Here is a 23,148-nt window from a genome sequence, read left to right on the forward strand (position 1 = left end):
GCAAACCCCCCCCATAATTAACAGTATCCTTATATGTAGCTGCATAATGTAGACCTGAAAGGCTACTTTCCACGTAAGTTTTTATATATGGCTAATCCAAATTTTTGTCTTACCCAAATGATTATGGGTTATGAGGTTGCTCATGACTGTATATTCACTGTGTGCCATGGAACTGTAAAATCCATTTTTCCAAGAGAAGCAAGACTACAATCTCAGAGATACAGCGGGGTAAAACCAGCACTGGCTTACACTGTACCAGATGCTATGAAGCCATCTTTTAACTTAGCCCCAACTATGTCTAAATTAGAATGGCAAAGAAAAAAAAGATGTTTTGTCATTAAAAGCAAACTCCTCCTCCCCCTACCAAAGTGCTTATTAGGATGAGATAAAAACTATTACAAAATAAATTAATAAATGAACAGATCAGAACAAAACAAAACAAAACAAAAAAAGATCCATGTCGTATTTTGCAGCCCGCTGCATCTGTTCCTCTTGTTAAGGCACGCTCCCTGCCTCTCTGAAGCTCAGTACTATTTGTGGAAAGAGCGTGGAAGAATACAGCAAACAGCGTCTACCATAGTGAAATCTGTACTGGGAGCGCGCATTGATCCCCATCCCCCTCCCCCCCTCCCCTCCATGCCTGGCTTGTACTGAGGCTGGGACTGTCACTCATTTTCTGATCAGCGCGAGAACGCAGCTTCGGAGCGGCTGGCACAACCTTATTTTGCGAAAAAAAAAAAAGAATACAGATAATAATAACAAAAATCAAACATCATAATATATTTCTGCATACATTTTCCAGGGTGTTTGAGCAGGAAAATAATTTTCTTTGCAAGAAGGAAAAGGAAGATATTCTTACCCTTACCTTATCATCTGCAGATTTACAATGCTGCAAACTAAGGATCTCATCTGGACTTTGTTTTTCCTGGGAACTGCAGGTACAATTTTTTTTTTGTTTTGTTGGTAAAGCTTCGTGGCTGTGTTGAATACTATGGTTGGAGAAGCTGGAATGCAAAATTGAGCCGGGGAAAGGGAAAGCCGTTATTTTTATTTATTGGGGGCGGGGGCGCGGATGCTTTGAATGAATGCATTATTTGCATAAATATTGAAGGATGGTGCTTTTTCTGTTTTACAAATTAAACAAACTCGCATATGTACACCTATATTGGAATAAGACTTATCATCCGCCTCCCCCGGAATACATATCCAGAGGGAAATACATGCAGGAGAAAGAACTGCTCTACTGCTGTTCACGTAGAGCATTACACTACATTTCTCTCCTTCAAATAAAAAAAAAAAATTGGTGTGAAACATAGTGGATGTGGGGAGAGAGGAAAGCTGTGTCTCGAGAAAGGATTAACAAAAGAAGTTTAGACGATTAAAAACGTTGCTGTCTTTAATACCAACAACTAAAATCCCCGCATGCTTTCAAATGACGGGGGCACCCTGTTTTTCTTTTATGGGGGTTGTTTTTGGCACGGTAGCAAATAAAAGCATGGAGGATCTTTGCCTAATCCTTTGCTTTGGTACTCGCAAAATTGCCTTTTTATGTTTTGCTAAATGGAGATAAGATATGAAGGAAATTAAGACCATAAGGTGATGGGATATTGGTTTGTTGATGGGGTATTGGTCGCTGAATAGTTAGAGAACTGATGAAACTGGAAATATTTATTTGCAACTGTTTTGTAAAGTGCTAAGCAGCCGAAAACATTTGACAGGATAAAGTGCAGGGAGAGAGGTGGAGAATGCGTGAGCCGGTACACAGTAGAGCACTGCTGCTGGCTGGGCGACAAGCAATGAAACGAATTTTATATTAACATAATGATGAAGAGGGCGAATTTTGTTTATTTATTTACACCGAGTTCTGCATAGCGAAGTGTATGGGTTGGAGGATGCTACAGTATGTGCAGTGTGTTGAATTGCTTTAAGTACAGTAGTCCATGATCTTACGCTGATGAAATGATACTTGCATGGCATTGTGCTAGTTTTAGATCTCTAATGGTGCGCTCGTTCAATTGGATGAGACGCATGCAAATAAATGGTGCAGAAGCTGGGAGGGAATGATAATAGGAGATGTTCTCGTGCGGTACTACTGAAAGATGTGGTGGTTGTAGGGAGGGAGTGGGTGGGAGGGTCTCTCCCTCTCCTTGCCCCCCCCCCCCCCCACCTCAGGTTAGTTCAATGGGTGAGACGAGGAACAACATGTTGGAAAGCTGTAGCCGAGAAGGCGCTTTTATATACGAGGTGTGTGAGGACTCGGAGCACAGCAGCAGTAAATATGCAAGCCAAAATATATAACATAAAAAGAGGGCGGGACCGACTTCCTGCTTTTATGTGGATGGGTGGGGGGACGAAGCGAGGGAGCGGGCAGAGGAGGAGGCCAGATTGTTTTTTCCACCGTCTCCGTTGACGAGAGAAGGGCGCGCACACGTTCAGGGGCCCCTCTGAAGCGCGAGCTCTCTGTCTCTTCGCCTCTCCCCTCGCCTCCTTGTCTCTACCAATCAGGAATTAGCTCCCCCCTGGGCGGGAAGCCTAGTGAGTTGGATGGTCCCCCCCCGGCCCTCCCCCTCATTTTTATTCCTGGGCTGGCCACCATCAATGGGAAGGTTCTGTCTGCGTGCAGTGTTGAAAACTGCCGAGCTCGCGCGTCCCCGTACAGGAGATAACGGTTTCCCATTTCTCACTTATCTGACTCTCATGAACCGCTGCGGCTACGCATCTTTATTCCTTTATATAGTTCGGGGGGGGGGGGGGGGTAATGATTTTATTGGATAAAATTGTATCGTTAAAGCTTCAGCTGCCTTTGGCCGTACTTCATGAGAAGGAAGCATTCTACTGGTTTACCGCATGCTTTCTTTCATTTATTTTTGTAGTCAGATACTAGAGAAATTGAAATTATGTCGGATATGGCGTGATACCACTAAAAGGAAAAATGAGCAGGAATTAAATCCGCACCAACCCCGACGAAGTGGGGTGGGGGGGAGGGGAGGGGGCGGTGTCAACTTGAAATATGTATGAAAACGCTGAAATAAACAAGAGAAAAGCGCAGGTCAGGTGCGTCATGATGGATTTCGGGCGCAATTCTGTTTGTGTTGCCCGTACAGCTGTCTTCCATTCTTCGCGTGTTTGTGCGTGTATAAAATATTATTTTTTTGTAATATTTAAAAAGCCTCAAAATGGATTCCAGCCAAGTAGAAACCTCCCCCCCCCCCCACATAACAATAGACGAATCAACAATATATACACGCACACATATATGTACGCATATATCAGCCAATTATGGCCAAATGTATTTTGATATTTTCCTCCAGATTGAAACCTTTGAGAACTTGGTTTCATTTATTGACTCCTGACAGATGGACTTCTTTATTTCCAACTCATCCTGTTTGTATTAACTGAATGGTGGGGTGGGAGTGTGTGTGTGTGTTTGGGGGGGGGGGGGGGGGGTATTTGTACAATGTTACAAGGGCTTCAAAATATTCGTTTTTAATGGATTGAAAAAAAATATATATATATAATATATATATATATATGTGTGTGTGTGTGTGTATAATACTGTGTAAGATGTCCTTCCCATGTAGTAAACCTCAGTGTTCTAAGACTTGGAGACGTACGAAAAAGACTGCTGTCCAGACAACTGCTTGTATATCTGGCACGATTCCAGAAATATATTTTACACACCCATAGACTTTTACTGCCATCAATGCAGAAAGAGAAAATTGGCTTCTCATTGTAGGAGAAGCCATGAACTTTTATACTGGGGGGATATGGCTTTGCTGGGGGATAAGAAAGCAGAACCAATTGATTGGGGATGAGGGGGTTGGGGGGGGGGGGGGGAGAGGAAAGGATGCATTGCACCTGCTACCATCAGTCTGCAGAGTTCAGCAAGAAATCAACAGACAAAGCAAAGTGTTCCCCCTAGTAAAGAATGAAAGAATATTGTCATATTTTATCATGCACATTTTCATTTTTTTTCTTTCTCCCAACCATAGGTTTGTTCCCATGTTACATTTGCCTTTGCTAGTAAGGAAATAAAAAACAGTTGACCTTATATATACAAATGCTTTTCATGTTGCTCTAGGTGCTGTGTGACAGTGCCACATTGGTCTACTTGTTATGGGAAATTGACCTATAAATTTGAATTGCTGACTGAAATTTAAAACTGGGGGAGAAGGGTCCCATTTTTATTGGTTGCATTTTTAGGGACTATTTTAAAGTATTTCTAAAGATTATGATGGGGTGGGTAAGCTTGAAGCACGGGGAAGGATTTAGTATTACGGTAGGGTTAAATTTGTAATGGCCATTTCTTATATAATTGTTCTTATTTGAAATTTAGAATTGTTAAATCTGCTAATGCCTAGACTAATAATGTAATAATAATAATACATCAGCATGGAATTTGAAACTCTAGACAGGATTTTGATATATGATGGGACGTTTTGTCATTGATGTTCCTTTGTAATATAAAGAGGACTTAAGGGGCCTGCGCTATTCCCCAGTGCAGGTGTTTCCTGTGTGCTAAGGCCACATTTAGTGTTGGCAGTAAATGGCTGATTTTCCTATTTCTGCAGTAATGATCGTTTGCTAATTTTACCATTAGTGTGTGGCTATTACCACATGAGAACTTTTGATACCTATTTTGTAGGCGGTAAGGCTCACATGCTAATTCTGTGCAAATCAGTGTGCAGCAGTGCCTACGCTCTGATTAGCAAAGCCACGCCCACTCTGTCCCCAAACATGCAGTGTTAAAAAGTAAATTGTATTTTTTAGTGTGTTGATAGAACATGCAAAAACTACCACAGGATGTCTGCGTGTTCTCTGGCTGTAGTTCATTTTAACCTACAGTAAGTACATATTAGTGCTTTCCACAGCCTAGTAAAAGGGCCCTTAAATGTTTAGTGTAATACGAACTATATATAAATGGTCTAGTACATGCCAGGAGCCCTTTTACTAAGCTGTGTCAGAAGGTGGCCTGTGCCATGACTAGCATGCGGGTTTCTGCGTGCCGAGGCCACTTTTAGTGCATCTGTAAAATGGCCAGTTTTTAATTTCCTCAATTAATGGCCATGTGACACCTATTTTAGTAGGCAGAAGGGGTTCACGCACTAACCATGCGCTAATCAGTAGGCCTACGGCAATGTAGCTGTGCTAACCAGTTAGCGCTGGGCATGCCTATTCTTCGTCCCCAATCATCCCAGTGCATCCTGTGGTAGTGCATTTTCCCGCACGGTAAGCATGCTAACCGCTTTTTAGTAAAAGGACCCCTCATTTTGTTAAAATTTTACATTGATGACAACTTCAAGGCCCTTTTACTAATGTGTGCCTAATATAGCTAAAAATGGAGTACTGCGTGATGCGCTCCGGTATCCAGTGGTAACTCCAAAATGTGTGCTTGCTAACTGCGTGCTAAAACTCTTATATTTTTAAGTGAGTGTGTTGTGTGGAGAGTAGATATTCCTGTGCTAACCACTTTGTGCATATACATTACCGCATACTAACTGATTAGTGCAGAGATACTGCGTGAGTCCTTAATGCCTACAAAATGGATAGTATTAAGCCTCACTATAATTTTTAAAGAATGGCTGAACACTAATGGTATCATTTGCTCATGGCCATTAATACAAAGAAATGGAAGAAAGCCATTTGTATGGTATTGGTACAGAGATCATCTTAGTGAGCAGGAAAGACCCGCGTAAGGGCGCACTAAGCCCACTTTGTACCACAGCTTTGTAAAAGGACCCCATAGTGGTTTCATGTTGGTTGTGCTGTTATACTATGAAAGATAATGAAGTGTAGGATTATTTTTAGTAAGTTTTTGTGTTGTCAGAGGAATATAGTTCATAACTACTAAGAGTAGAGAGATGATGTGGCCTGGTTAGTCCACTTCTAAAAGCAGTCAATAGAAATAGAATAAAATAAAACATAGAAAAGAAAATAAGATGATACCTTTTTGATTTTCTTTTCTATGTTTTATTTTATTCTATTTCTATTAACTACTAAGAAAAACTGATGGATTTGTAGTGGATAACATGGGGAGGGGTTGGATGGTGATGCAGACTGCAACTCCCTGGTGTGTGTCTTCTCTGAAATGGGGTTGTATGCACATGTCTGTAGTAGACTTGTGAAGGGTGGAAGGACAGCAGATAGTTTATTGTTTATTTAGACTTGCTAGCTAGATTGCTTTAGCTGCCAAGGCAGAGCAGAGTGGTGTACAAACTACAATCAGTTCAGAACAAGAAAGGAACACTAATTTTTGATAATAAAAATAAACAAATACAGAAAAGTAAAGGGCAGGAAAGGGCAAGTGGAGAGCAGAAGAGCATGATCTCTAGCTGGAGAAGCCTTGTCAGTCTGAGACTTTGTATGTCTACCTAAAAAGCCAAGCCTTAAGGTTGGCTTTAAGTTCTTCAGGGAAAGTTCACCGCAGAGAGCAAGCGGGAGATTATTCCAGATACGTGGTGAGAGAAAGAAAACATTACTGTGTCTGGTAGATTCATAGTGGGCAAACTTGGGACTGGGAAGGATGAGGTGGTGATAGTTAAGTAAATGAAGGACCCTTGCGGGAGAGTAAGGGATGGCGAGGCAAGCAAGATAATTGGGAAGGCCTACTCTGAGAGCCTTGAATGTTAATAGTGCTACCTTGTAAGTTAAGTGTTTTTCAATGGGCAACCAATGATGACGCTTTAGTAAAGGAGTAGTATGATCTGAGCAGGGGGAAAGGCAGAACAGTTTAATGGCAGTATTTTGAAGGGTTTGCAACTTTTTCAAAGACTGGGGTAAACCTGCATAGACAGTGTTACAGTAGTTGAGGTGGGATGTAAGGAAGGAATGGAAGTTGGAACACTCTGGTGCGCACATGTAAGATTGTCTCTGATTCACTGGCACTGTGTTATGAGATGTCGCCTCATGCACGTGAAGGTAGGTCAGGTGACATCTGATGCTCGTGCCTGTGTCAGAGCTGATGTCTGCACATCAGCCCGGGAGCAAAGAGGATTAAAAGTAACATAGCAAGTAACGGCAAATAAACACTTGAACGGTCCATCCAGTCTGCCCAATAGTCACACTCATTATAAATTAATGATTAAATCGAGCGTGATAATATATACTTGATTATGGTCTTTCTTTGGTGTTTCTGGGACATAGACCATAGAAGTCTATCTGGCCCTATTCTTATGTTCCAAATGCTGGAGTTGCTGTCGAAGCCCGCTCCAGTCTATTCATCTTCTCATTTGTGAGACGTGGAGGGGCATAATCGAACAAAAACGTCTATCTCCATGGGCGTTTATCTCCGAGAACAGGTCTGTGAAGGGGCGGACCAAACCGTATTTTGGAAAAAAATAGACGTCCATGTTTTATTCGACAAGTTGTGAGCTTGGCGTTTTTGTTTTTCAGTGATAATGGAAAATGAAAGCGCCCAGCTCAAAAACGAATAAATCCAAGGCATTTGTTCGTGGGAGGGGCCAGGATTCGTAGTGCACTGGTCCCTCTCACATGCCAGGACACCAACCGGGCACCCTAGGGGGGCACTTTTACAAAAACAAAAAAAAAAGGTAAAAGAGCTCCCAGGTGCATAGCATCCTTCCCTTGTGTGTTGAGCCCCCCAAATCCCCCTCAAAACCCACTGCCCACAAGTCTACACCATTACTGTAGCCCTAAGGGGTGAAGGGGGGCACCTACATGTGGGTACAGTGGGTTTGGGGGGGTTGGATGACAGCATTAAGCAGCACAATTGTAACAGGTAGGGGGGGTGGGCCTGGGTCCACCTGCCTGAAGTCCACTGCACACCCTAACAACTGCTCCAGGGACCTGCGTACTGCTGCCAGGGAGGTGGGTATGACATATGAGGGTGAAAATAAAAAGTTGTAAAACATCATTTTTGTGGTGGGAGGGGGTTAGTGACCACTGGGGGAGTCAGGGGAGGTCATCCCCGATTCCCTCTGGTGGTAATCTGGTCATTTAGGGCACTTTTTGGGGCCTTATTCGTGAAAAAACAGGGTCCAGTAAAAGTGCCCTAAATTCTAGCTACAAACGCATAATTTTTTTCCATTATCGGCGAAAGGCGCCCATCTCTGTTCGGGTGATAACCATGCCCCAGTCCCGCCTTCACCACACCTCCAACACGCCCCCATCAACTTTGTATGTTTCCGCGATGGAGTGCAGTTGAAAACGTCCAAGTTCAGCTTTCGATTATACCGCGTTATTCATTTTTTTTGAGATAAACGTCCATCTCCCGATTTAGGTCGGAACTTGGGCGGTTTTCTCGTTTGATTATAAGCAGGACAGAGTGTAAAAGTGTGTCCAGCATGGTCCTCATGTTCCAGCCACTGAAGTTGCTGTTTAAGCCTTTACCAGCCTATCCTAAACCAAATTGCCATATATGAGACACAGACCATACAAGTCTGCCCAGAGTCGCTATCTAAGCGTCACTCGACACGTCCACACACATGCAGCCATTTAAGGTTAGGTTTTTCATAATTTCTATTTTTTAATTAGAGATTCTCTGTGTTCATCCCACGCTTTTTTGAATTCCGCCATCATTTGTGTCACTACCACCTCTTTAATGGAAGACTTTCCGCATTTATGCTGTTAAATCGAGGAGGAGGAGACAACACTCAAAGAACTTGATATGCGGTAGATGAGAGGCTGGCGTAGATACAGCTTACATTTCCCCGGGAACCCTGCATGAATTGTTTCTATCCCCACGGGAATCCCGCAGGAACTGCTTCCGTCCCCGCAGAAACCCCTGCAGAACTGCTTCCATCCCCGCGGGAACCCTGCAAAACTGTTTCCATCCCCGCGGGAACCCAGCGGGATTCCCACAAACCCCATTCCCGTGCAGGTCTCTAGACTGGAGTAACTTGAGTTCTAAAAAGGGTAATGGGGCAGAAGGGGAGAAGAGGGAACTGGAAAACCAACAGGCGACCGTTTTATCTACTTATTGCTTATATGTTTTGTTTTTGGAGAGCAAAAGCAGAATCATAGATTTCAGAGGTCAGAAGTCATTTTGTTTGTGTGCCCATTTTTAAAATTTTAAACTGTGCTTATTTTAGACTGTAAACTGCCCTGATCTGCAAGTCAGTTGGGTGGTGTGGCAACTTTTAATAAACTATAATGGAAAAATGTTCCTATGAAATATAAAGTAGTATGGTACATGGCAGTTCTCCTTTCATTTGTTGTGTTGAAATACTGCCTTTTCTGCAGATGCTTATTAGTAGCATTGTCTTTTGATGTCAGTGTGAGAGCCAGATGGCAAGCTTAGATTCCTATGTACTGTTTTTTTTTTTGTAATGGGGGCACTTGGAAGCCCCCTTTTACCACAGTGGGTAAAAGTTGCTTTTTTTTTTTTTTAAAGGAAATGGCCCTGTGGTAAGTGAACCACTTGCTGCGTAGATATTTCCTGGGGGAGCCCTTACCGCCACCCATTTAGGAGGCGGTAAGGACTCTCATGTTACTGCTGGGTAAGCCCCCGGAGCTAGGAAATGAAAATAATTAAATTGTGTAATGCGCTTCCTTTATGTAACACTGATTTGGAGAAATTCCTTGATGGGTCTGTATTCTTACAGTGAAGTAGTTCCAGCTGATCGCTACTGGTCCAAATTCGCACCGATCTCTGTTGAAACAGTTCGGAAATTCTCCACTAAACACTGCAAGTTGGACGCCTGTCCCAGTTTTCTACTTAAGTCTGCACCTGCATGCTTCGCTAAAGACCTTACCTCTTATACAAATTACATGCTTCAAAAAGGTCTCTTCCCAGAGGATCATGGCAACATTCTACTCACCCCAGTACCTAAGGACATAAAGAAACAAGCAAACGACCTTACTAATTATCGTCCTGTGGCTTCCATCCCGTTAGCAGTGAAGTTGATGGAGAGTATGGTGTCCAGACAACTAATGGATTACATGGACAAATTTGCATTATTACATGAGTCACAGTCTGGATTCCGTACCTTACACAGTATGGAAACTGTCCTAGTCACTCATATCTAGATTCAAGCAGGAGGTGGCAGTAGGTAAAAATGTTTTCCTCCTCCAATTTGACATGTCAAGCGCTTTTGATATGATAAATCATAGCATACTCTGTTTACTTGATCATCTTGGGATTGGAGGTGATATTCTTCGTTGGATCAAGGGTTTCTTAACTACGAGAACGTACCAAGTTAAATCAGAAACAAGTCATTCTTCACCGTGGAGAGCAAAGTGTGGAGTGGCACAGGGTTCCCCATTATCACCGATTCTTTTCAATATAATGATGTCCCCTCTGGCAAACTTCTTAGCCAGGGAGGGCTTCCATTCATTCATTTATGCTGATGATATTACGATCTATATCCCCTTCAGTCATGACCTCTCTAATATCTCATTTGATATTGAACGTTGCTTGAACATCATGGACTCCTGGGCCAACACATTTCAGCTGAAATTGAACACCAAAAAAACTCATTGTCTTGTCATCTCATCTCCATTTACTGCTTATAAGCCTGCAACCCTAGTGGCCTAGTGGTTAGGGTGGTAGACTTTGGTCCTGTGGAACTGAGTTCAATTCCCACTTCAGGCACAGGCAGCTCCTTATGACTTTGGGCAAGTCACTTAACCCTCCATTGCCCCATGTAAGCCGCATTGAGCCTGCCATGAGTGGGAAAGCACGGGGTACAAATGTAATAAAAATTCTCTCCCTATCTCAACTAGCCTTAAAATCTTAGGTGTTATTATCGATAGCCATTTTACCCTAGAAAATCAAGTAACAATAGTTGTAAAGAAGATGTTTTATTCCCTGTGGAAACTTAAGTGTATAAGACCCTACTTCCCGAGGGAAATATTCCGCCGCTTGACGTCACTGGCACTAAGCCACTTGGACTATTGTAATGGATTATATGCGGGTTGGAAGGTCCAGCTTCTGAAAAAAACTGCAGCCTGCCCAGAACACAGTGGCCAGATTGATATACAACCAAACAAAATATGTTAGTGCTACACCTCTTCGCCTGAAACTGCATTGGCGCCCTATGATGTCCTGCATTACCTTCAAACTTTGTACTCTAGTTCACAAGATACTCTACGGTGATGCCCCTGGTTATATGATTGGCCTCATTGATCTACCAGCCAGGAATAGTATCAGCTCATCTCGTACCTATATGAATCTTCACTATCCTAATTGCATTGGCCTTAAATGTAAGACAACCTACGCGTCCAATCTCACCGATTTAAGTACGCAAATGTGGAGAATGCATTACCAAAAGCAGTGAAAACGATACATGACCATCTACAATTCAGGCGAACTTTGAAGACTTATCTGTTTTGTAAGGCCTACCCTGCTGTTTCTGATTAGCAACCTCAGCACTGCACTGATTTAAAAGACAATGTTATTTCTTCTATCTTTGCTATTTATTGTTCCCATTTACCCTTACTTTCCCTTACCCTGATGCTATTTGTATTTGTTTACCATTGACTGTATTGGAGCTCCCAAATACGGTGACTTGTAAACCACATTGAGCCTGCTAATGTGTGGGAAAATGGAGGATACAAATGCTGCAAATAAATAAAATGAATTTTCTAGTGCTGGAGTTAGTTCATGGCAGAGGCCGAGACTACTGCCTTTTGTCAGGATTGATGGAGGTCAGGATTTCTGGACATACTTATATTAATATGAAACCAGCTTGACATACTTAGATTAATGTTAGAGCCAACACACACAGAAGGTGTTCTCTCCACAGAAAAACAACGAAGCAAAGGAAACAGTGGATCCAAAAAAGTCCTCTCACAAGTGGTGTCTCCTTAAACAAGTTCTTTATTTCAAATCAATAAAACAACGACCCGACACGAATCGTGTTTCGGCCGTAAAGGCCTGCGTCAGGGGTCTATTCACTTCCAATATAGAAAATAATCATGTGGATAAAATTAACAACCAGCTAACTTTCTGCAAACTGAAATAATCATTGGGGGCTGGGCCCAGGTGGGTTCTACTTCTCTCTGGGAGTACGCAGCAGTGACAAGGCACCGAAAGGTTTGAATATAAACCTGCGTTCCCTCTACCCACTGCACATAAATTCAGGTCTTCGCCCCTTTCCTTTCGGTGCCTTGTCACTGCTGCGTACTCCCAGAGAGAAGTAGAACCCACCTGGGCCCAGCCCCCAATGATTATTTCAGTTTGCAGAAAGTTAACTGGTTGTTAATTTTATCCACATGATTATTTTCTATATTGGAAGTGAATAGACCCCTGACGCAGCCCTTTACGGCCGAAACACGAGTTGTGTCGGGTCGTTGTTTTATTGATTTGAAATAAAGAACTTGTTTAAGGAGACACCACTTGTGAGAGGACTTTTTTGGATCCACTGTTTCCTTTGCTTCCTAGATTAATGTTAGACCAGCTTCTGACCTCTGAGAACTCCCCCCTCCCTCAGGAATCAGAGGATGGCAAAATGGACCAAATGGTGCTCAGAGGCCTGATTAGCCCTTTTGTTTCTCACTTACTCCTGATTAACATACCTTTTGTTCCAGACATAGAGGCTCCATCACTAGGGACTTCAAACAGGAGAACCTGTGAAATTGGTCACCTTTCCTGACTTCAGAGAAGGTACACTGGAGTTTGGCTGGGAAGGAAGATAAGTTTTTTTTTATCTCTTTCTGTTCTGGAGGTATAAAGGAGAGCACATGGTGCTCGGGGCACCTCTCTCTGTCCAGGGCACTGCTCTCTGTCCGGGGCACTACGTCTCTCTCTGTCTTTTTCTGTGCAGCAGAGCATAGAACTCTGCTTGCACTTCTCTCTCTTTCTTTCCCTCTGCCCACCAACATCTTGAGCCCCAGAGCACAGGGCTCTGGGCGCTGGCAGCTTCTCTCTCTTCCTTTCTCTCTACACACATATATACCTCTTGCAGCACAACCCCAAGGCTTCTCTCTTCCTCTGAACAAACACCCTATCCTTTTTTTCTCTCCCTAAACACACACAGATACAGCCCTGTACCAGTTACCTGTACTAAGTGCTGTGAGCCTATACATATATGCAAATATAATAAACCCGTGTGAATTGTGTATTCTTTGGGAACCCACTGCCTCTGTGAACTGGACCTCAGGACCAACCCTAGACAATGATTGCTGACACCTTTCTCCTGCGGTAGCCCGGTGGTGAGGAATATTACCTTCCATAAATAAATAGGTCTTTGTAGATGTGTCCTTTTTAAAAAGATTGTCACATTGGAAGTGCTACACTGTTTTCGTGGATTTTAGAATTATTATTCTCCTGTTGTAAATCCGTGTGCAAGATTAGTTATATATATGAATTATTTCACTGCCCCAAACAGGCTAACAGTCCAAGTTGTACCTGATACAATGGAGGGTGAAGTAACTCACCCAAGGTTAGCAAAGAATGTCTGTGAGGGAACCAGGATTTGAACCCTAGTTTTTCTGGTTTGCAACCCACTTCTCTAGCCATTAAGTCACTGTTACACTCCACATCAGCTATCATGGCATTTCTGAATACCTACTGAACACATTTGATAGAGTGACACATGCATGGTTGAAAAGAGGTGAATTTAAACTTAAGGATGAGTGATTTGATAGTTGCAGCCCAGAACAGTAGATTAAGGATGAGATGGTTCATATCAAGCTTAGAGAAAACTGATACAACAGACTTCCGTAGATCCTGTAAGAAAGAGTGGGAACTGGTTACTCATAGCTGGCTGCGAAGTACTGATGCCAGAAAATCTCTATACAGAATGGCACAATAAAGTGGTACATTTCATCTTTCAGAAACTTTGTAAACATTGGAAAATCATTGAGATTACAACCCTAAGAGAATTATGGAGAATGAAGATATTATGATCATCTGGGACATTTCCATTCCGGCTGATAAAAATCTGGATGCATTGGAAGCCAGACCTAGTGGTAATAGAGAGTAACGCCAGAACAACATTGATCATAGAGGTGTCAGTCCCAAGCAATTACTCTGTAAATTGTGTGAAGAGAGAGAAGATCTTCAACCACCAAGAAATGCAGACAGGAGCCAAAAAATGTGATACAAAGATACAAAATATTTCCCATCATTTTGGGTGTCACAGGCTTGATTAAAAGGAATTGTAAAAAACCCACCTTGATGCATTGCTTATCTATACTTGTTTCATCACATGAACTCCAGAAGGAAGCTCTCTTTGTCATGATGAAGGACTACTGCAACTAAATTTGAGAGACTGAAATCATACTTCATGCACCCTCTGGCTTAGGAGTGAGGTTCAGTACTGTCATGCTGTGCACAAAACTAACCCATTTGGAGACATTGCCTCAAGTGAAATTCTTTTTGTTATCTTCAGAAATCCTGTCTTATTCGTGGTTTTGGGCAGTAGACCATCATAATCATAGTACTGGGGGACATGTGAGGGTATCCTCCTAATTGAACACTCTCCTCTCCTCTCCCGACCCCTCTAAACTCCTTTTTTTTCCCCACGCTTGCTGCATTATTATTGTAACGTTAATTGCCTGAATAGTCCGCAGTAGCCTGTTGGGGTTCTAGCTTGTTGAACCAGTGGCATGTGGATATGCCTCTGAAAACCCCACGACTTCAGAAGGAACGTGGCAAGGTTCCTGCTGGTAAAATGGTGGCTGACCCGACGTCATCTCCACACACTTCTGCTGCACCAGTGGTTGAGCTGCAGGAGGCTGCGATTCAGGCATAAGTACATAAGTACATAAGTACATAAGTAGTGCCATACTGGGAAAGACCAAAGGTCCATCTAGCCCAGCATCCTGTCACCGACAGTGGCCAATCCAGGTCAAGGGCACCTGGCACGCTCCCCAAACGTAAAAACATTCCAGACAAGTTATACCTAAAAATGCGGAATTTTTCCAAGTCCATTTAATAGCGGTCTATGGACTTGTCCTTTAGGAATCTATCTAACCCCTTTTTAAACTCCGTCAAGCTAACCGCCCGTACCACGTTCTCCGGCAACGAATTCCAGAGTCTAATTACACGTTGGGTGAAGAAAAATTTTCTCCGATTCGTTTTAAATTTACCACACTGTAGCTTCAACTCATGCCCTCTAGTCCTAGTATTTTTGGATAGCGTGAACAGTCGCTTCACATCCACCCGATCCATTCCACTCATTATTTTATACACTTCTATCATATCTCCCCTCAGCCGTCTCTTCTCCAAGCTAAAAAGCCCTAGCCTTCTCAGCATCTCTTCATAGGAAAGTCGTCCCATCCCCACTATCATTTTTGTCGCCCTTCGCTGTACCTTTTCCAATTCTACTATATCTTTTTTGAGATACGGAGACCAGTACTGAACACAATACTCCAGGTGCGGTCGCACCATGGAGCGATACAACGGCATTATAACATCCGCACACCTGGACTCCATACCCTTCCTAATAACACCCAACATTCTATTCGCTTTCCTAGCCGCAGTAGCACACTGAGCAGAAGGTTTCAGTGTATCATCGACGACGACACCCAGATCCCTTTCTTGATCCGTAACTCCTAACGCGGAACCTTGCAAGACGTAGCTATAATTCGGGTTCCTCTTACCCACATGCATCACTTTGCACTTGTCAACATTGAACTTCATCTGCCACTTGCACGCCCAATCTCCCAGTCTCGCAAGGTCCTCCTGTAATCGTTCACATTCCTCCTGCGACTTGACGACCCTGAATAATTACTGCTCATATGTCTGCTCATATGTCTGCTATCTTAGACGATCGCCTCTCCAAGCTGCATGCTGCCATTGAAGACATAAAGGAGCACCTGGACTTCTAGGCGGGCTGCATCCAGGAGGTGGAGGACCATGTGCTAGAAACTGATGGCAAGCTGGCAGCACTGGGACGAGGCCCTGGGCGAGCAGGTCAAGGACCAAGAAAATCAAGGCTGCTGCAATAACTTGCGACTTAATGGAGTCCTAGAGTCCGTTAAGGATAAAGTACTTTGGGACTTGATAGAGCTCTGGCTCCCAAAAGAAGTTGGCTTGGCTTTGGATGGTCAGCTTACAAAGGCCAAGAGGGTCCATCGGATCGGGGTTTTAAGGAGGATCGAGGTAGGCCTTGGCCGGTGATCACCTGAATTTTTAATTATGCAGAACCCCCCCCCCCCCCCCATTATTGACCCCGTACAGAATTAAAAGGTCGGAGTATAAGGGATCTAAACTGCTGCTGTTCCAAGTGTTTTCTGCAAGGTGTCAGAGCAGCGGATACTTCTTTCTGCACTCAGTTGTTTCAAAGGGGTATTAAGTTTGTTCTCCAATACCAGGCATGGGTGTGCATTACCCAAGACAATAAATCTGCTGGCTTGATTTGAAACTTGTGTCTTTCCTTCCTGAGCCTGGCCATGCAGCATCTGCCCTGGTGTTTTTGAATGTTCACCATCTCATTCCCCTTTGCTGAGTTCGGAAATAGATCATTTACTTGTTCTGTCTCTGATTCAGGCCCTTACTGACTTCTCTTCGGCCCTATGTGGGTCCCAGCTTCCCTTTTTAATTTTAAGGTGCTTGTTTGGACTGGACTTGTGTACAGCACCCATTGTTTTTCATTCTTTACTGTTGTTTGGAGGGTTTGGGGGTGGGGTGGGAAGGGGAGATGCTGGTTGAGTTTGTGTGAAGTTGGAGCATGGAAGGTGGATGGGGTGTGGGGATCTATGGTGTTGAATGCAACTGGGGATGTGTGAGAGTGAATCTGTGGGTGGTGGGGGTGGGAGGGAGTGTTGTGTTTGGGGGGGGGGGGGGATTTCTCCTGGTGTGTTGTGCCTTGTCAGTTTCTGAGGCAGTGCTCTTTTGGTTGTGTGGACCTGGGTTGGGCTCAGCTAGGAGACCTGCTTGATCCCTTTGATGGATGTTTTTGCTTGGTTCCACATGCCCACTCTATTACCTTAGGATGCCAGGGGCTGACTTAAAAATAGCCTCTCAATGTGGATGGTATTCACTCCCCTGTGAAAAGGTCTAGAATACTACAGGCTCTTAAATGGGACCATGTGGATATCACCCTTATTCAAGAAACTCATTTAAGTAAGGCTGAGCACCCCAAATTGAAATGGGATTGGGTGAGAGAGTAATTTTTGCCTCCTTTAATAATCACCAGATGGCGATTGCTATCCTGTTCCAGATGCGGCTGGCTTCCACCCTACATAGTTTGTATCAGGACCCAGATGGGAGATTTGTTTTGGTAGCTGGGGACCTCCTGGTGGTTAAGTTAGTGCTTCGTAGTGTGTATACCCCAAATGTGTACGCCCATCATTTTTTTGCTCAACTCTCTGCTCGTTTATCTGTCGTTGACGAATACCAGCTGGTGGGGGGGATTTTAACTCCACTAGTGATCCGACTATAGACTGTATGCCTGCTAAGAAGCCTGCTCAGGACCAGGAGGGATGAGGAGTTAACTTATTGTCCCATAACCTGGGGGTGCTTGATGTATGGCGTGTGCTCCATGGTGATGAGCAGGATTACATCTTTTATTTCCACCTGCATTGTGTTTATTTTTGGTTGAATTATATCCTCCTCTCTCAAAAGCTTCTTGGCAGGGTGGGCCACACGGTCTTGGAAGCAGCCATAAATTCAGACCACTCCCTGGTGGGAGTCACACTGGGGATGCCAGCCTTAAAAAGCCCCTAAGTGGTTTTTGAACCCCACTCTTTATTCCCAGGATGATTTTCGCACATACCTGCATGATACTGGAAGATTGGAGGGTGGCCCATGTAATGCCAATTTTTTAAAAAGGTTCCAGAGGTGATCCAGGTAATTATAGACTGGTGAACCTGACATTGGTGCCGGGCAAAATGATAGAGACTGTTATAAGAGCAAAATTCATATTCAAAAGCAAGGATTAATGAGACAAAGCCAACATGGATTTAGTGAAGAATTGCAAGACTGGGAGACTGTCCAGCTCGTTTTCGAAAATGATCGCCGGCCATCTTCTGACACAAATCGGAAGATGAACGGCGATCTCCTGAAACCAGCCAAATCAGTATAATCGAAAGCTGATTTTGGTCGGCTTCAACTGCTTTCCGTTGCGGAGCCTGCGAAATTTCAAGGGGGTGTGTCGGTAGGGTAGTGAAGGCGGGAGGGGGGCGTGCTAACGAGATGGCCGGCTTCGCCCAATAATGGAATAAAAAAAGCCAGGCTTGACCAGCATTTCGCCGGCTTTACTTGGTCCCTTTTTTTTTCACAGCCAAACTTCAAAAAGGAGCCCCAACTGACCAAATGACCATCCGAGGGAATCGGGGTTGACCTCCCCTTACTCCCCCAGTGGTCACCAATCCCCTCCCACCCAAAAAAAAAATCCAAGTGCTTGTCCTAAATCAAAACTATTTTTGCTTGGCTTTTTTAGTACTACCAGTGGGATTTGAACCGGCCACCTCTGGATTATAAGACCAGTACTCTAACCACTTGGCCACAGCTCCACTTACTTGGATGGCCCTCCCTTTTGATCCCTTTTGATTATGCCCCTTCAGGTCTCTCTCAGCCAATCGCAGACAGGGGTCTCTCTCAGCCAATCACAGCGCATTTAGCTGTCTGTGAGTGGCTGAGAGAGACCTAATAATCCAGAGGTGGCCGGTTCAAATCCCACTGGAATACTATAAGAACAGGAGAGATTGAAACTCTAATACAAGTGTAACAACATTTTCAAAAAATATATATATCTGGAACATATGATACTGCCAATAGTGAAAATGGACAGTTTTGGATGTTGCTGATGGACATCATCAATGGTTGTTCAAGATTTATCACTAACGTTACAACGGTTTGTTGGAAAAAAGGACAGAACTATTTTACAAGTTGATGATTCAATGAGTCTGATTTGAAGCAAGGCTGAATCTTGTGGGAGACTCTGGAGCAGTGGATTTACACATGACTAAAGAGCTATGATCACACATTAATGCAAAAGATTGCCCGATATATGCTATTTGAATGTGCATTGAAAGAGTATTGTGGAGAATTGTTTGGTTTTAAATGTATTGGTGTATGGATTGGTTAATAACTATGGGTTAAGGGAATGGATTTTATTTTAGGAAAATTGTATTGATTTATTAATAAAGAAATATATTTTAAAATGTTAAACAGTTACTAGTGTGTAAATTCTAAAAGAAAGGGAACGCTAAGGACAGTTCCTTAGCCTATCTTGACGTCTTCCCCAGCCCAAGCGTCTTTGGAACGATACTTCCCCGGTTTCTCCAGATCTCAGAGGGAAGAAGATCCCATAACGGGCGTTCCCAGAGAAGCGGGTTCCCCGCTGTGAGAGGAAACCTCCCTTTCACCACCATCCATTTTGACGATCCCTCCTTGCCCAGCGTTGACGGCGGCCCTGGAGGGAAACCCCGCCGATCCTGGAAGTGTATCAGGAGGGGCAACCAGCGAGGACCCAGGCCCGCAACAAACGACCCTGAAGGCTGAGGGAACTCGGCTTCCCTCAGTAAAAAGCTCGGAGGTGACACTGGCAACGCTTTGGGTGATGTTGGACCGGATGAATACTACACTCCAGAAAACCTCAGGTGATGTTGGATCTAAAAATAACTGTTGATTCTGTTAAAGAAGATTTAACAAAGCAAGTGACAACTCTGAGAAAAGAAGTAGATTCGCTTAAGGATTTTAAAGATGTGGCTCTTAAAGATAACATGGAAATGAGAAGGAAAATTGAGCAGCTAGAAAATTATAATAGACGACTTAACCTCCGTCTTTTAAATTTTCCTAAGTTATCGGGGGTAACCCCGACAGATACATTCCGCAGATACTTGACTGAGATATTAAAAATTCCCCCAGGAGCTATCCCTCCAGTAAACAAGATTTATTTTATTCCTTAACCAAAGGGGGAATTACGAGGAATTGAACAGAATATACCTGATTTACAAAATATCTCTGAAATACTAGAACAATCAACAGAAATAATATTGGATAGAGCCACATTAATAATCTCCCTGGTTTTTGAGCAAGACTATAATAACATCTTAAAGACTTTATTTTCGGAACTCAAAGGCTCAATTCTGTGGCTCTAAAGTCTGGATGTATCCAGACGTGACTAAACAAACAACAGAAAAGAAAGGCGTTTCTTGCTTTGAAACAAAAGACAATTGATATTGGGGGGTCTTTTTTTTGGCATATCCGTCTAAATGTGTAGTAAAATTAGGTCAAACTAAATATAATTTCTTTTCACCGGAACAACTGAAATCGTTTCTAGAAATGAAACAGCTGAAGTAAATGTAGAAATAATTTGGAGAAAAGGCAGCTTTTACTTTTAGTATATATTACTTATTTTGAATACTTCTCTAATTCTATCACTCCCCCCTTTCGTTTTTGAGGTCTAAGAAAGGCTAATGTATTTCCTTAATTTATAGATTAATTCTAACTTTCTTGTCCTGGTGCGAAGGTGGCGGACCTCACGCGTCACCTAGATAGGATTTTATATAGTGCTGGGGAGGAGACGGCTGTCTTGGTACATGTGGGTACTAATGACATAGGAAAATGTGGGAGAGAGGTTCTGGAAGCAAAATTTAGGCTCTTAGGTAGAAAGCTGAAATCCAGATCCTCCAGGGTAGCATTTTCTGAAATGCTACCTGTGCCACGCGCAGGGCCCAAGAGACAGGCAGAGCTCCAGAGTCTCAATGCGTGGATGAGACGATGGTGCAGGGAGGAGGGCTTTAGATTTGTTAGGAACTGGGCAACATTCTGGGGAAGGGGGAGCCTATTCCGAAAGGATGGGCTCCATCTTAACCAGAGTGGGACCAGGCTGCTGGCATCGGCGTTTAAGAAGGAGATAGAGCAGCTTTTAAACTAGAAATGGGGGGAAGGCCGACAGTCGCTCAAAAGAGCATGGTTCGGGATAAGGTATCTTTCAAAGATATCACCATAACAGGGAAGATAGAGTATCCTGATAGTGAGGTTGCAAAAGAGATTGTAGTAGATCGGGTATCCTTAAATAACAATAAAAATCAGACAAAAGATTGCCAATTAATACTGTCAAGTACTAAGCATGATGTACTTAGGAACAACAAACATAGTTTGAAATGTCTATATGCGAATGCCAGGAGCCTAAGAAATAAGATGGGGGAGTTGGAATATATTGCACTAAATGAAAAATTAGATATAATAGGCATCTCTGAGACCTGGTGGAAGGAGGATAACCAGTGGGACACTGTCATACCGGGGTACAAATTATATCGTAGTGATAGGGTGAATCGGATTGGTGGAGGGGTAGCATTGTATATTAACGAGAGCCTTGAATCAAATAGATTGAAAATTCTGCAGGAAACAAAACACTCCTTGGAATCACTGTGGATTGAAATTCCATGTGCAAAGGGGAAAAGGATAGTGATAGGAGTGTACTACCGTCCGCCTGGCCAGGACGGACAGACGGATGCGGAAATGTTAAAGGAAATCAGGGACGCAAACAAACTGGGCAACACAATAATAATGGGGGATTTCAATTACCCGCATATAGACTGGGTTAATGTAACATCTGTACACGCAAGGGACATAGGATTTCTTGATGAAATCAAGGACAGCTTCATGGAACAGCTAGTTCAGGAGCCGACAAGAGAAGGAAAAATACTAGACTTAGTCCTTAGTGGTGCTCATGATCTAGTGCAGGGGGTAACGATACGAGGGCCGCTTGATAACAGTGATCATAATATGATCGGTTTTGATATTGGCATTGAAGGAAGTGAAACTAGGAAATCAAGTACGCTAGCGTTTAACTATAGAAAAGGTGATTACGACAAAATGAGAAAAATGGTGAAAAAAAGACTGAAAGGAGCAGCTCGCAGAGTAAAAAACTTGCATCAGGCGTGGATGTTGTTTAAAAACACCATCCTGGAGGTTCAGGACAAATATATTCCACGTATTAGAAAAAAGGGAAAAAAGACTAAACGTCAGCCGGCGTGGCTAAACAGTAAGATAAAGGAAATCATTAGAGCCAAAAAACAATCCTTCAGAAAGTGGAGAAGAGAACCAACTGAAAGTAACAGGATAGATCATAAGGAATGCCAAGCCAAATGCAAAGCGGAGATAAGGAGGGCAAAAAAGGACTTTGAGAAGAAATTAGCGTTGGAAGCAAAAATACATAGTAAAAATTTTTTTAGATACATTAAAAGCAGGAAACCGGCCAAAGAGTCGGTTGGGCCGCTGGACGAAAATGGTGTTAAAGGGGCGATCAAGGAGGACAAAGCCGTAGCGGAGAAATTAAATGAATTCTTTGCTTCGGTCTTCACCGAGGAGGATTTGGGGGGGACACCGGTGCCGGAAAGAATATTTGAAGCGGGGGAGTCGAAGAAACTAAACAAATTCTCTGTAACCTTGGAGGATGTAATGGGTCAGTTCAGCAAGCTGAAGAGTAGTAAATCACCGGGACCTGATGGTATTCATCCCAGAGTATTAATAGAACTAAAAAATGAACTTGCGGAGCTACTGTTAGAAATATGCAATCTGTCCCTAAAATCGAGTGTAGTACCGGAAGACTGGAGGGTAGCCAATGTTACTCCGATTTTTAAGAAGGGTTCCAGAGGAGATCCGGGAAATTATAGACCGGTGAGTCTGACGTCGGTGCCGGGCAAGATGGTGGAGGCTATTATTAAGAATAAAATTGCAGAGCATATACAAAAACATGGACTGATGAGACAAAGTCAGCACGGATTTAGTGAAGGGAAGTCTTGCCTCACCAATCTAATGCATTTTTTTGAGGGGGTAAGCAAACATGTGGACAATGGGGAGCCGGTTGATATTGTATATCTGGATTTTCAGAAGGCGTTTGACAAAGTGCCGCACGAAAGACTCCTGAAGAAATTGCAGAGTCATGGAATCGGAGGTAGGGTATTATTATGGATTAAGAACTGGTTGAAAGATAGGAAGCAGAGAGTAGGATTGCGTGGCCAGTATTCTCAGTGGAGGAGGGTAGTTAGTGGGGTCCCGCAGGGGTCTGTGCTGGGTCCGTTGCTTTTTAATGTATTTATAAATGACCTAGAGATGGGAATAACTAGTGAGGTAATTAAATTCGCCGATGACACAAAATTATTCAGGGTCGTCAAGTCGCAGGAGGAATGTGAACGATTACAGGAGGACCTTGCGAGACTGGGAGAATGGGCGTGCAAGTGGCAGATGAAGTTCAATGTTGACAAGTGCAAAGTGATGCATGTGGGTAAGAGGAACCCGAATTATAGCTACGTCTTGCAAGGTTCCGCGTTAGGAGTTACGGATCA

At 43.3% G+C, this 23,148-nt stretch overlaps 1 protein-coding gene across 6 annotated transcripts in view; it reads left to right on the forward strand.

Annotated features, from left to right (window-relative positions):
* The first annotated feature begins 666 nt into the window (after positions 1 to 666).
* Positions 667 to 23,148, forward strand: part of NCAM1 (neural cell adhesion molecule 1) — a 533,904-nt gene continuing 511,422 nt past the window's right edge. For 4 of the 6 annotated variants that reach the window (XM_030220521.1, XM_030220525.1, XM_030220522.1 and 1 more), the window contains exon 1: positions 669 to 938. In XM_030220521.1, the coding sequence (XP_030076381.1) occupies positions 887 to 938 (52 nt within the window). In that variant the 5' untranslated portion in view covers positions 669 to 886. Of the gene's footprint in view, positions 939 to 23,148 lie in introns of all 6 variants that reach the window. The other 2 variants (XM_030220520.1, XM_030220524.1) reach the window with 2 other exon arrangements.

The sequence above is a fragment of the Microcaecilia unicolor genome, chromosome 12 (assembly GCF_901765095.1).
Source record: "Microcaecilia unicolor chromosome 12, aMicUni1.1, whole genome shotgun sequence".
NCBI classification, from domain to species: Eukaryota; Metazoa; Chordata; class Amphibia; order Gymnophiona; family Siphonopidae; genus Microcaecilia; species Microcaecilia unicolor.